A 14,466-nucleotide genomic window follows, 5' to 3' on the forward strand; every position below is an offset into this window, starting at 1 on the left:
TCCTAGTTTTCTCAATTGGAGAAGAAAGGAAAAAATAAGGCGCAGGAAGAAGGGGTTGCAACAAAGCTGTAAGGTTTTGATATAAGTGAAAAGACATTCATAAAGCATCTGGGAAAGCACATGCTCACACATTTTAAAAAATGCTCATTTATTCTCAAGTACTTGTGCAGGGCTGATTTCAGAGTTTAGGAATGCACCAGTCATGAAATAATGATCCCATCGTAGGGCTTAAAACGCTAAACCTCAGAAAAGATTACCATCTTTCAAAAGAATTGTGGGAAAATAATGAAAACCAGGTAGCAGAAAAGTTGTGATCAGAGAAAACAACACAAGAAAACACTGGAGCACATGGTATACAGTTGAAGGGAGAACCGTTCATCCTTCTAGAACCATTACTATTATCAACATCAGGAAAGTAGAGATACTTTCCTGAAAGGTTAATTTGGTTAATAAGAAATGAAAGCCACTATTACATGATGTGAGCCAAATTACCTACAAGACAGAAAAAGAAAACAAACTATATGGAAAAAGCCTGAGGCGAGAGCTAATTAGCTGGTCTGCAAAAAGATCCAAGAAAAATGCCCTAACTTTAGACATGTTACATATTGCACACTCAAAAAAGAAAAAGAAACATTTAGAAAACTATTTTAAATGTCTTTAATTGCTGAATGCCTCTTTGGCTAATATCTGGAAGATCATTATTTAGTCCTACAACTGACACATTGTTCCACTTTCCCATTATTTTGTTTGCAAACCACTAAAAGTCTTATTTCCTCATCTCTTTGACACATTACCAAAGTGGACCCTATGCTGTAATCACACAGGATAATGTTGGAAAATATGAAGATCTAAATTATTTTTTAAAGGTATTATTTTTTTCCTTCTGTTTTCAAATCATTTTTGACAGTTTCTAAAGACATGGTCACAGCTGCCTGAAGCATGTCTTCTTCACTCATAGCATCACCTGTTGGGAAACAAAACCACATTTCTTTAAAATTTCCAGAAAATTCTCAAAGTCATCAAAAGGTAAGTTCTCAGAAAATGTATTTCTATTTGAGCACGAGTTTCTTTTTTTGATTTAATACATATAAAGCAAAATTTACTTTTATAGTTCTACATATTTTGACAAATACACCATCAAGATACACAACCATTCCATTGCCCCAGAAAATTCCCCCATGCTGCCCCTTTGTGGTCAATCCCCAATTCCTAATCCCAGATAGCCACCAGTATATTCTCTGTCCTACAGTTTTATCTTTTCCTGCACGTCATATAAAAGGCATCAGTAGGTATGTAGCCTTTTGAATATGGCTTCTTTCACTTAGCATAATGCATTTGAGACTTGTTGTGTATATCAACAATTCATGTATTTACAAAAACCCAACTTTCTATTTTGAAAAACTGTCAATTCAAAGGAAGTTGCAAAGATATTTAAGAGAGGTTTCGTGTACTCTTTTGCCCAATTTCACCCAATAGTTACATCTTATGTAACTAAAGATCAAACTAAAACCTAGATATTGACATTGGCACGTTATATGTAGTTCGGTTCTACATGGCATTTTATCACACATGTGTATTCATGTAACCACCACCACTACAATCAAGACATAGAAGTGTTATAATACCACAAAGATCTCCCTTCTATCGATTTATATTCCCACCCACCTCTCTTTTACCCACTTTCTCTAACTAGTGGCAACCACTAATATGTTCTCTATCTCTATACAGCTGTCATTTTTAGTTGAACAAGTGGAATCATACAGTGTAAGACCCTTTGAGGCTTTTTTGCACTCAGCATAATGCCCCTGAGATCCAGCCACAGTGCTGCCTGTGCCAACAGTGGGTTTCTTTTTAATCCTGACAGTAGAGTATTACATGCTATGGATGTACTACAGTTTGTTTCACTGTAGGACATTTTGGTTGTTTCCAGTTTTTGATTATGACAAGTAAAGCTGCTATAAACATTCATGTACATGTTTTTGTGAGAATATAAATTTCTATTTTTGGCTGGGCACAGTGGCTCAAGCCTGTAATACTAGCACTTAGGGAGGCCGAGGCAGGCAGATTGCTTGAGCCCAGGAGTTCAAGACCAGCCTGGGCAATTGCGTCAGTGGAACAATGTGTCAGCTGTAGGACTAAATAATGATCTTCCAGGCTGGGCACAGTGGCTCACGCCTGTAATCCCAGCATTTTGGGAAGCCGAGGTGGGCGGATCACAAGGTCAGGAGATGGAGACCATCCTGACTAACATGGTGAAACCCCATCTCTACTAAAAATACAAAAAATTGGCCGGGCATGGTGGCACACGCCTGTAGTCCCAGCTACTCGGGAGACTGAGGCAGGAGAATGGCGTGAACCCGGGAGGCAGAGGTTGCAGTAAGCCGAGATGGTGCCACTGCACTCCAGCCTCGGTGACAGAGCGAGACTCTGCCTAAAAAAGAAAAATAATAATAATAATGATCTTCCAAATATTAGCCAAAGAGGCATTCAGCAATTAAAGACTTTTAAAATAGTTTTCTAAATGTTTGTTTTTCTTTTTTGACTGTGCAGCATTGCCCAGGCTGGTCTTGAACTCCTGGGCGCAAGCAATCTGCCTGCCTCGGCCTCCCTAAGTGCTAGTATTACAGCACTTACAGAGTGTAATACTAAAAATAAATAAATAAATAAATTTCTGTTTCTCTGGGATAAATGCCCAGGAGTATAGATGCTATGTCATATGGTCAGGGTATGTTCAGTTTTTAAACAAATAGTGAAATTATTTTCCAAAGTGCCTGCATCAGTACAAAAGAAATATAGAAAGGTTACCTCCCTTTATATCCTTTGACCCTCCTTCATTTGTAACATAATTGCCTTAAATATTTCCAATATATATACTGAAAACCAAATCAGTGCTATAATTCTTGCTTCAACCATCATACAATTTAGAAAATTCAAAAGGAGGGGAAAGTCTATTGTGTTTACCCACATTTTACTCTTTTTATTGTTCTTTCTTCCTTCCTGATGTTCCAAAATTACTTCTTTTCTCATTTCTTTTCTGTTTAGAGAAATTCCTTTAGCCATTCTTTTAGGGTAGGTCTCCTGAAGACAAATTGTTAATTTTCCCTTCACTCCTGAAGGATATTTCACTGGATATGTAACTCTGGGTTTAGAGTTTTTTTCTTGTTTTTTTTTTTTTTTTTTTTTTTTGAGACAGGGTCTCGCTCTGTCACACAGGCTGGAGTACAGTGGCATGAGCTTGGCTCACTGCAACCTCCACCTCCTGGGTTCAACCAATTCTCTTGCCTCAGCCTCCCAAGTAGCTGGGACTATAGGCGCCCACCACCAAGCCTGGATAATTTTTTTTTTTTTTTTGAGATGGAGTCTCGCTCAACTGCCCAGGCTGGAGTGCAGTGGCATGACCTTGGCTCACTGCAACCGTCGCCTCCCAGGTTCAAGCGATTCCCCTGCCTCAGCCTCCCAAGTAGCTAGGATTACAGGTGCGCGCCACCACACCTGGCTAATTTTTGTATTTTTAGTAGAGACAGGGTTTCCCCATGTTGGCCAGGCTGGTCTCGAACTCCTGACTTCAGGTGATCTGCCTGCCTCAGCCTCCAAAAGTGCTGGGATTACAGGTGTGTGCCACCGTGCCCAGCCTAGCGTTTTTTTCTTTCAGCACTAGAAAAAATGTTGTATGTACCCCTTCCTTCTGGCCTTTATGATCTCTGATGGGAAATCTGCTGTCATTCAAATTGCTTAGGTAAGGTCATTTCTTGCTAATTTCGAGATCTTCATTTTTTGTCTGCAGTGTTCAGAAATCTGACTGTGATGTGTCTCTGTGTGAACTTCTTTGAGTTTATCATATTTGAGCTTCATTCAGCTTTTTCAATCTGTAGGTTTCTGACTTTTGCCAAATTTGGGAAATTTTCAGCCATGACTTCTTCCTCAATTTTTTTTAGCCCCACCCTTTCTCATCTCCTTCTGGGAATCCTGACACAAATTTAGATGGAGTCTTGCTCTGTTGCCCAGGCTGCAGTACACTAATGCGATCTTGGATCACTGCAACCTCCGTCTCCCAGGTTCCAGTGATTTTCCTGCCTTAGCCTCCCCAGTAGCTGGGATTACAGGCATGTGCCACCACGCCTGGCTAATTTTTGTATTTTTAGTAGAGACAGGGTTTCACCATGCTGGCCAGGCTGGTCTTGAATTCCTGACCTTAAGTGTTTGGCCCACCTTGGCCTCCCAAAGTGCTGGGATTACAGGTGTGAGCCACCATGCCCAGCTTAGTGATTTTCAATTAAATCTTGAAAATTTGGGGTATTATGTTATGAGAATGTGAATCTTATTTACATCTTCCAATTTAGCAAGCCTCCTCTGACACAGCACTGGCAGCAGGGAAAAGGGAGTGCCACCTCGCTACAACCAGAGGGGAGTGAAAGTCCAGGTTTCTTCAAGGCCTGTGATGACAAGGAGTGGCGGTCATGGGGATTACTGCTGAACGCACATGGGAGTTCTAGCCCCCTAGTCCTCCACTGACATCTCTCTGACTGGGAGGGAGAGCAGTGCCTTGTTACTGATCTCCACGTGGCCTCCACGGACATTGTGGAGGTGTCCTTGTTACTGCTGGGTGTCAGCAACAGTCTGGATTCTCTACTCGGCCTCTTCTCCAACATCACCCATATAGGAGCCAGAGAGATGCCTATGTATTATTGGGTGGAAGTTCAGCCTCCTTGTGACCATTGACACCATGTGAAAGGAGTGTTATCACCTCCTGGAGGGAATGAAAATCCCAGCTCCCCAGTCAGCCTTCTCTAACACCACCTTGGCTGGGAAAGGGGAGAAGTGTACCTTATGACTTCCAGGTTGGGGTACATATCTTGGCTCCCACTTGGCCTTTGCTGACAGGGGTGAATGGGGCCAGTTTATTCTGTTTTGTTTGACTGGAGTCAAGTGCTTATTATCTGAAGGTTTTTATCTTGCTAGGCTGCCTCTTTTGGCTAGAGAGAGCAGGCTTTTCATGGGGTTTTCTCTTGGTCTGAGCCCATAGCTTCTCCAGCACCAAGTCCAGGATAAATGAGGCAAAAAGAAAATCCAGTCCACTCCCCACCACACTGCTCCTCTGGTTCCAAGGTCCCTAGCCAGTCTGTCTTCTCTCTGCCTTTGAGATTCAGCTGAATGGTTTTTTTTTCTTTTTGAGACAGAGTTTTGCTCTTGTTGCTCAGGCTGGAGTGCAATGGTGCAATCTCAGCTCACTGCAACCTTCGCTTCCCGGGATCAAGCAATTCTCCTGCCTCAGCCTCCCAAGAAGCTGGGATTACAGGCATGCGCCACCATGCCCGACTAATTTTGTATTTTTAGTAGAGACAGGGTTTCTCCACGTTGGTCAGACCGGTCTTGAACTCCCAACCTTAGGTGATCCACCCGCCTCAGCCTCCCAAAGTGCTGGGATTACACGTGTGAGCCACCGCGCCCAGCCCAGCTCATGTTTTATACAAATGTTGAGGTGTTTTGGCTGTACTTAAACAGGAGAAATAGAAAAAAGTACCAGTTCATCCCTTTTTTTATTCAATTGTTTGGATATACCACAGTTTGTGCATTCATTAACTAAATGAAGGTCTACATTTACGCAGTTTGTAATTTTGGGCAATGATGAATAAAGATGCTATAATCTTTTTTTATTTTTTTTTTTGAGATGGAGTTTCGGTCTTGTCACCCAGGCTGGAGTTCAATGGCACAATCTTGGCTCACTGCAATCTCTGCCTCCCGGGTTCAAGTGATTCTCCTGCCTCAGCCTCCTGGGATTACAGGTGCCCACCACCATGCCCAGCAAATTTTTGTATTTTTAGTAGAGATGGGGTTTCACCATGTTGGCCAGGCTGGTCTTGAACTCCTGACCTCAGGTGATCCATCGGCCTTGGCCTCCCAAAGTGCCGGGATAACAGGCGTAAGCCACCGTGTCCAGCCTTTTTTTTGTTTGTTTTTTTAGAGACAGAGTTTTGCTCTGTCACCCAGGCTGGAGTATAGTGGCACGATCTCGGCTCACTGCAACCTCTGCCTCCCGGGTTCACGTGATTCTCCTGCCTCAGCCTCCTGAATAGCTGGACTACAGGTGCCCGCCATCACGCCTGGCTAATTTTTGTATTTTAAGTAGAGACAGGGTTTTGCCATGTTGGTCAGGCTGGTCTCGAACACTTGACTTCAGGTGATCTGCCAACCTCGGCCTCCCAAAGTGCTGGGATTATAGGCATGGGCCACCATGCCTGGTCAGCTATAAGCATTTGATATAAGTTTTTATGTGAACCTAAGTTTTCTTTTCTCTTGCTTGTATATACATGATTGGGACTGCTGGATCACATGGCTAAGTATACATTTATCAAAAAAATGCCAAACTGTTTTCCAAAGCTGTACACTTTTACATTCCCATTAACAGTATATGAGTCTCAGCTGCTTGGATCCTTACCAACACTTGGTATTGTCAGTTTTATTTCTTCATTAAAGCCATACCTACAGGGGTGCCATGGTATCTCACTGTGGTTTTATCGTGCATTTCCCTGTGACTAGTGATGCTGAGAGTATTTTCATGTGCTTATTTGTCATCCCTATGTCTTATTTGGTGAAATATCTTTTCAAATCCTTCACCTTTTTATTGAGTTGTTTTCTGATTATTCGGTTTTAAGAGTTCTTTATATATTCTGCTTATAATTTCTTTGTCAGATAGTTACTTTTTCTCTCAACTTCTACTACTAATTGGCCAAAGTTTAAGACATATTTAAACCGAGACCTGGAAAGTAACTCTGCACTGCCCATTGTTATTTAGATTATAGTCAAGTATTTTTCATTTTCCAGGTGGTAAAATGTGTTTATTTTTCACCTACTAATATTCATGATTTCTGGCCGGACGCGATGGCTCACGCCTGTAATCCCAGCACTTTGGGAGTCCGAGGCGGGTGGATCATGAGGTCAGGAGATTGAGACCATCCTGGCTAACACGGTGAAACCCTGTCTCTACTAAAAATACAAAAAATTAGCCAGGCGATGTGGCGGGCACCTGTAGTCCCAGCTACTCAGGAGGCTGAGGCAGGAGAATGCCATGAACCCGGGAAGCGGAGCTTGCAGTGAGCCGAGATCGCGACACTGCACTCCAGCCTGGGTGACAGAGCAAGACTCCATCTCAAAAAAAGAAAAATATTCATGATGTCTAAGGAATTTTTGGAGACTGTACAAATTACTGTGAAGTTTAAATTATTATGTTAAAGTATTCATTAAATGTTCTAGCAATCCTCTCCTGCCTTGGTTTCCCAAAGTGCTGGGATTACAGATGTGAGCCACCACATCTAGCTTTTTTTTTTTTTTTTGGTAACTGCTCCTTAATCCAGGGAAATTTAGTAGATTACAAATTTACTTAAGAGTCTTAATATGATTAAAGAGGGAATGAAGAATAATGTAAAGCAAAAATCACACGGAGCTCGTATGTCAGATAAAGTGTGAAGGTAGTGAACATGATGGATGGTGAGCAGGCCTTACCTAGATCACTCCCAAGTGCTCCTGAACTGGTGGCTGGCCTTTCACATGGATGTGAACTCTGTCCTGATAGGTCCCCCTGCTGCTGCTGCTGCTGCTGCTGCTGCTGCTGCTGCTGCTGTTGCTGCTTTTGCTGCTGTCTGAAACATTCAAAAGTGAAGTATATTTAAAAAACAAAACTTAAAAGAATAAATACACCATGAGAAAAACTATTCATATGGAAAATACATTGTTTCATGAATCAAAGTAGTCACTGGTATTAAAAGAATGCAAGAACAGTTAGTCTGATACAGATTACTTTAAAATATGGAAGTGCTGATCTTAGGAAATCTAGACATAAAATTTAAATTTATCAGACAAATTAAGAGGTAGGTATTTTCATCACAAAATAACCTATCATGGCCAGGAGTGGTGGCTCACACCTGTAATCCCAGCACTTTGGGAGGCCGAGGCGGGTGGATGGCTTGAGGTCAGGAGTTTGACACCAGCCTGGACAACACGGTGAAACCCCATCTCTACTAAAAATACAAAAATTAGCCAGGCATGGTGGCAGGCACCTGTAATCCCAGCTACTTTGGGAGGCTGAGGCAGGAGAATCACTTGAACCGGGGAGGTAGAGGTTGCGGTGAGCCAAGATCGCGCCACTGCACTCCAGCCTGGGCGATAGAGCGAGAGTCTGTCTCAAAAATACAACAAACAAAAAACCTATCATACAAAAAGATTCACTGGTAGTTATTCTTATGCAAATGAGTGTTGGTTTATAGACCCTTAATATTGTTGAAAGTCACCAAAAATAAGTACCTTTGATCAGATAAAGCATTTCAAACTACCATGTGAGTTAACATAATGTTTCCATGGCTGGCTCATTCTTTTCACTCAGGTCTGAGCTTAAAATTTATCTCCCCAGAGATGCCTTTCCTGACCATCCCACCAAAAGTAGCCACCTGACGTTCCCATTATTTCATCACTTCATTTTAATTCTCAGCATAAACTTACCATCATCTGGTGTTCTCTTTATTTCCCTCTTTATGGCATGTAAGCTAATGAAAGTGCAAATCTTATCTTGTTCATCTATTTCCCCAGTGCTGATAACTGTACTGTTACATAGTAAGCATTCACTGAACACCTGATAAATGAAATAAATGAAAACTACTATTTAACACACATTATCAGATTTTAAGTAATACTGATTGCATTAAGCTCCTCTGTAATTTTTTCAAAAAGAGAAACAATGTAATACAAATCCCCATTTTAAAATGTTTAAACATGACGGTTATGATGTAAATATGTAGGAATATATTCTTGTACTTAGAAAATATACACTGAACAACTGAGACATAATGGAAAATCATATCTGCATATTATTCCCAAATGGTTCAGAAAGGCCAATAATTGGGGAATCTGGGTGAAGGATATAAGGAGCTCTGTGTACTATTTCTGCTTTTATGTAAATCTGAAATTACAGGTCAAGCATCCTAAATCCGAGAATCAGAAATCCAAATGCTCCAAAATCAGAAACTTTTTGAGCACCAACATGATACTCAAAAGAGGTGCTCAGTGGAGCACTTCAGATTTGAGATTTTGGATTTGGAATGCTTAACTGGTAAGTATAGTGCAAATATTCACAAATCCTAAAAAACCCCAAATCTAAAACACTTCCAGTCTTAAGCATTTTGGATAAGGGATACTCAATCTATATTTCATATATGTAAATACAAACACAGAAAACCAAAAACCAAAACTTACAAACAGCTGACAATCTCAGTGAGAAGCTATAGGTTAAAAAAAAAAAAAAAAAAAAAGATTGCTTCTCGGTCTTTTGGCTAAGCTCAAGTGTTTAAAAAAAAAAAGGTATATAAGAATTTGAAAAGCAACCAGGATTTTTAAATTACCAGCAACAATTATTAATAGAATGGCACATTTTTTATAGAGTTCCTCTCAATTTTGTGTTTTAAAACTGTGAACAATAAAGAAAGTTCAACTAATGAGAACTGCAATTTCTCCCTGTTGGTCTCTGAGCCAGAATACTGACCTGTGTGTAGGTGTAAGACCTTAGTGTGCATGGCTAATGATGCACGTAAGGGCAGTATCCTCCCATTAGCAAATCCTGATGCTGCAACATAGCACAAGAGGGACGTATCCTCCCATTAGCAAATCCTGATGCTGCAACATAGCACAAGAGGGACGGACTGAGTTATGGAGAATTCCTGGCACATCCGCTATCACTCCATGCCCTCTTCCCCTCCACTCAAGAAGGTATGTGAGAATGCAAGGGAGTGACAGGTGAGATAGCAATTTTAGAGGAATAGCCTTTATTCTACTTTTAGTTTATGAAAAATGAGAAGTAAATCAATTGTCCACCTTGAAACAATGTAGACACCTTCCAGCTGTGAAGACACTGAGGTGGAACATGTTCAAGTGGTACTCAGCATCCACTCCCACTGTGCCATCAATATTATAGAGGTTACAAAGCTAAAAGCTACATGTCTTAGATTATTTTACAAGTAGGATTCTGGTTACAAATTAAGTGCTCACATGAGCTTTAAAAAGCAGAAATGGGTCAGGCACAGTGGCTTGCGCCTGTAATCCCAGCACTTTGGGAGGCCAAGGCAGGCGGATCACCTGAGGTTAGGAGTTCAAGACCAGCCTGGCCAACATGGTGAAACTGTCTCTACTAAAAATACAAACATTGTCTGGGCACGGTGGCTCATGCCTGTAATCCCAGCACTTTGGGAGGCCGAGGCGGGCGGATCACGAGGTCAGGAGTTCGAGACCAGCCTGGCCAACATGGTGAAACCCCATCTCTATTAAAAATACAAAAAAATTAGCCAGGTGTGTTGGCGCGCACCTGTAATCCCAGCTACTCTGGAGGCTGAGGCAGGAGAATTGCTCGAACCCGGGAGGTGGAGGTTGTAGTGAGCCCAGATCATGCCACTACACTCCAGCCTGGGTGACAGAGTGAGACTCTGTCTCAAAAAAAAACAAAACAAAAACAAAAATTAGCCAGGTGTGGTGCTACACACCTGTAGTCCCAGCTACTCAGGAGGCTGAAGCAGGAGAATTGCTTGAAACTGGGAGGCAGAGGTTGCAATGCGCCAAGATTGCACCACTGCACTCCAGTCTGGGCAACAGAGTGAGACTCCATCTCAAAAAAAAAAAAAAAAAAAAAAAAAAAAAGGCAGAAATGGGCCAGGCATGGTGGCTCATACCTGTAATCACAACACTTTGGGAGGCTGAGGTGGGCAGATTACCTGAGGTCAGGAGTTCAAGACCAGCCTGGCCAACGTGGCAAAACCCCACCTCTACTAAAAATAAGAAAATTGGCTGGGCACAGTGGCGGGTGCCTGTAATCCCAGCTACTCAGGAGGCTGAGGCAGGAGAATTGTTTGAAGCTGGGAGGCGGAGGCTGCAGTGAGCCGAGATCACACTACTGCACTCCAGCCTGGGCGACAGACAAGACTCCGTCTCAAAAAATAAAATAAAATAGGCAGAAATGAGGCCTAGCCATCTCCCTCCACTTTGGTTGTTCTCTGGTGGCAAGCAAAGCCATTTGGGAGATGCCAGTCCCAAAATTCTGCTTCACTGCTGTTGCAATGGGGGCCAGACTTCATGTTCCCATCTCTAGGCAATTGTGGTGGCAGCTTTCTATGCCAAGGATCATTGCTATAGCAGTATGTTCTTAAATTTAATATCCTCATTACCCATTGTCCCAACTGGGGCAGTGGTTACAGCTCTTCCTGCAAGTTGGTTTGTGGTACTCTGGAGGCCTGGCTAAGAGCTGCACCTTCATCCTTTCTTAAGATTATGTAAACCCCTAATTTCTATATTAAGTACTTTCCTCTTTAAAACATCCCCAGTAGTTTCTGTTTCTCAACACTGTTTGATAAATTATACCGTATCACTGAAGTGGTGGCTCAAGTATTAGGCAATCAAACACTCATAGCAATCCATGTCCATGAAAATATTTGTGTCTCTCCTTGTTATAGAACATTTGCAACTTATGTTTTTTGTAACAGAAAGAATCTGCATCCATTTCAAAGCCACACCTAGAGAAGACATTAATAACTGCCAAAATGTATGTATGGAATACTTTACAGTTTATAAAATAGTTTCACACACATTGCTTAATTTCATGCTTATGTGAGTTAAGGCAGGTTTTACAGTGACACAGCTGATGTCGTAGAGTTTTGCTTGGGGTTTTATGATGGTAAAACAGATTTAGAGACTACTGCTGGAAAAAATGTCATGGCTTGAAAATATTATTTAATGACTCATAAATTATGAATCTGTAATAGGGAGTTTTTTTTTTTTTTTTTTTTTTTGAGATGGAGTCTCGCTCTTGTCGCCTAGGCTGTAGTGCAATGGCACAACCTCGGCTCACTGCAATCTCTGCCTCCCAGGTTCAAGTGATTCTCCTGCCTCAGCCTGCCAAATAGCTAGGATTACAGGCGCCCACCACCACACTCGGCTAATTTTTTTGTATTTTTAGTAGAGAAGAGGTTTCGCCATGTTGGCCAGGCTAGTCTCGAACTCCTGACCTCAGATGATTCGCCTGCCTTGGCCTCCGAAAGTGCTGGGATTACAAGCGTGAGCCATAGCGCCCAGCCGAAACTAGTTTTTTTAATGCATGAAAACTGTGATTACTTTATGCATTTATGCAATTACTTTATGATTTTCTTTATGCATGAATACTATGATTACTATATTCAGTATGAAGCTTCAAATACTCAAAAAGGGAAAAGAAAAACTAGAAAATCGTATGAATAACAAATCAGCACCAGGGTCAATTTGGAAGGGTGAGAGGGAAGAAAGAGTTAGCTTGATAACCTTAGAGCCAAGCTCCCAAAGACAGAACCTAGAGAGACAACGAACTACCTAGGCTAAGTAATCAGGAATTTTAGTGAAAGGCAAATATTAGCTTCTTAGCTCCTACTAATGAGCTCTATAAGGTTTTGAATGCAAGCCATTGTTAAAAATGAACATCAAGAAGTTAGTTCTTAACTCTTCTCAGCAACGTGTGACTATGTAAGGTATTCTCAAGCTCTTTCCAAATTCTCACCAGTATTTGCAAAGTCAAGCCAAGAGGCTGAAGCTGGTAACCATCACTGCACACTTTCCTCCTCAATCAATCCTCCACCAATTAGGAAGGAGGTATATCGATATTCGAACATTTTTAAAAGGGTACAAGGTTGCCTGACCCTGTTTACTAAAAAGCACTAGTTATTGCTGACATTGTACTTGTTGTAACTTACTTAGTCATTATTGGACATTACTGAATTATCTTTACTACTATAAAAAGTTCAGGCTGGGTGCAGTGGCTCATGCCTGTAATCCCAGCATGTTGGGAGACCCAGGCTGGCAGATTGCCTGAGGTCAGGAGTTCGAGACCAGTCTGGCCAACATGGTGAAACCCGCTCTCTACTAAAAATACAAAAAAAATTAGCCTGACATGGTGGCATGCGCCTGTAATCCCAGCTACTTGGGAGGCTGAGGCAGGGGAATTGCTTGAACCAGGGAGGTGGAGGTTGCAGTGAGCCGAGATTGTGCCACTGCACTCCAGACTGGGTGACAAAAGCGAGACCCCGTCTCAAAAAAGAAAAAAAAAAAAAAAGCTCAATTTGTTGGAAGTTTCATATTTTTAATCCAGTTTTTTAAAAATTTTAAGTAAAAGAGTGGTTTGTTTTTATGCTTTAAATATACTTCCTTTTCTTAGATATACCTGTAAATTTTGTATTATAGTTTCTCTATGATGTATGTCTTTAGACCATTTTATTTTGACAAAAAAAACTCTGATGGCCGGGTGCGGTGGTGCACACCTGTAATCCCAGAACTTTGGGAGGCCGAGGTAGGCAGATTGCCTAAGCTCAGGAGTTCGAAACCAGCCTGGGCAACATGGTGAAACCCCATGTCTACAAAAAACACAAAAATTAGCCAGGCATGGAGGCACTCGCCTGTAACCCCAGCTACTTGGGAGGCTGAGGCAGAAGAATCACTTAAACTCAGGAGGCGGAGGTTGCAGTGAGCCGAGATCATGCCACTACACTCCAGCCTGGGTGACAGAGTGAGATTTCATCTCAAAAAAAAAAAAAAAAAAGTCTGAAATAAACATGGTGAAAGTATCACATGGGAATTATTCTGGAAAGCAATTTAGAAATCTGTTCCAAGGCCTTAAAAATGTTCATATCCTTTAACCCAATAATCTGACATCCTCAGAAAAACTAGAAGAAATGATAAGACATTTGAGGCATAGAGGCAATATAAGAATTGTTCATTGCAATATTAATTATAATAGCAGAATTCAAAAGGCTCACATATAAATTATGCCACATCCATTCATTTTATGAAATATCATGCAGCCTGTTACAAAGACTATTTACTGTCATAGGAAATGAGTACAACACTTACAAGGTAAGTGTGTATATGTCACAGAAAAAGAATGTGCCAAAATACTAACATCAGTCACTGAAGGAGGTGAGAGTATGCTTTCTTTTTTTTTTTTTGAGACAGAGCCTCGCTCTGTCGCCCAGACTGGAGTGCAGTGGTGTGATCTCTGCTCACTGCAAGCTCCACCTCCCGGGTTCATGCCATTCTCCTGCCTCAGCCTCCAGAGTAGCTGGGACTACAGGTGCCTGCCACCACACCCAGCTAATTTTTGTGTATTTTTTAGTAGAGACGGGGTTTCACTGTATTAGCCAGGATGGTCTCCATCTCCTGACTTCGTAATCTGCCTGCCTCGGCCTCCCAAAGTGCTGGGATTGCAGGCGTGAGCTACCGCGCCCGGCCTTTTTCTTTTTGAGACAGTGTCTCGCTCTGTCACCCAGGATAGAGTGCAGTGGCACAATCTCGGCTCACTGCAACCTCCACCTCTGGGTTCAAACGATTCTCCTGCCTCAGCCTCCAAAGTAGCTGTGATTACAGGTGTGCACCACCATGCCCAACTAATTTTTTTGTATTTTTAGTAGAGACAGG

At 41.8% G+C, this 14,466-nt stretch overlaps 1 protein-coding gene across 15 annotated transcripts in view; it reads right to left on the minus strand.

The window, feature by feature from the left end:
• The window catches only part of ATXN3 (ataxin 3), a 65,087-nt gene that overhangs the window by 21,621 nt on the left and 29,000 nt on the right, over positions 1–14,466 (minus strand). For 10 of the 15 annotated variants that reach the window (XR_010151010.1, XM_016926617.4, XM_009428308.5 and 7 more), the window contains 2 exons: positions 7,501–7,637; positions 132–964 (listed from right to left, as the gene is read on the minus strand). Coding sequence is in view for 10 of the 15 variants with exons in the window: in XM_016926617.4 (XP_016782106.2) it covers positions 870–964; positions 7,501–7,637 (232 nt within the window). In the remaining 5 variants the exon portion in view is untranslated. Of the gene's footprint in view, positions 1–131; positions 965–7,334; positions 7,638–8,493; positions 8,624–9,529; positions 9,661–14,466 lie in introns of those variants that run through there. The other 5 variants (XR_001709297.4, XR_010151009.1, XR_010151011.1 and 2 more) reach the window with 4 other exon arrangements.

The sequence above is a fragment of the Pan troglodytes genome, chromosome 15 (assembly GCF_028858775.2).
Source record: "Pan troglodytes isolate AG18354 chromosome 15, NHGRI_mPanTro3-v2.0_pri, whole genome shotgun sequence".
In the NCBI taxonomy this organism is placed as follows: domain Eukaryota; kingdom Metazoa; phylum Chordata; class Mammalia; order Primates; family Hominidae; genus Pan; species Pan troglodytes.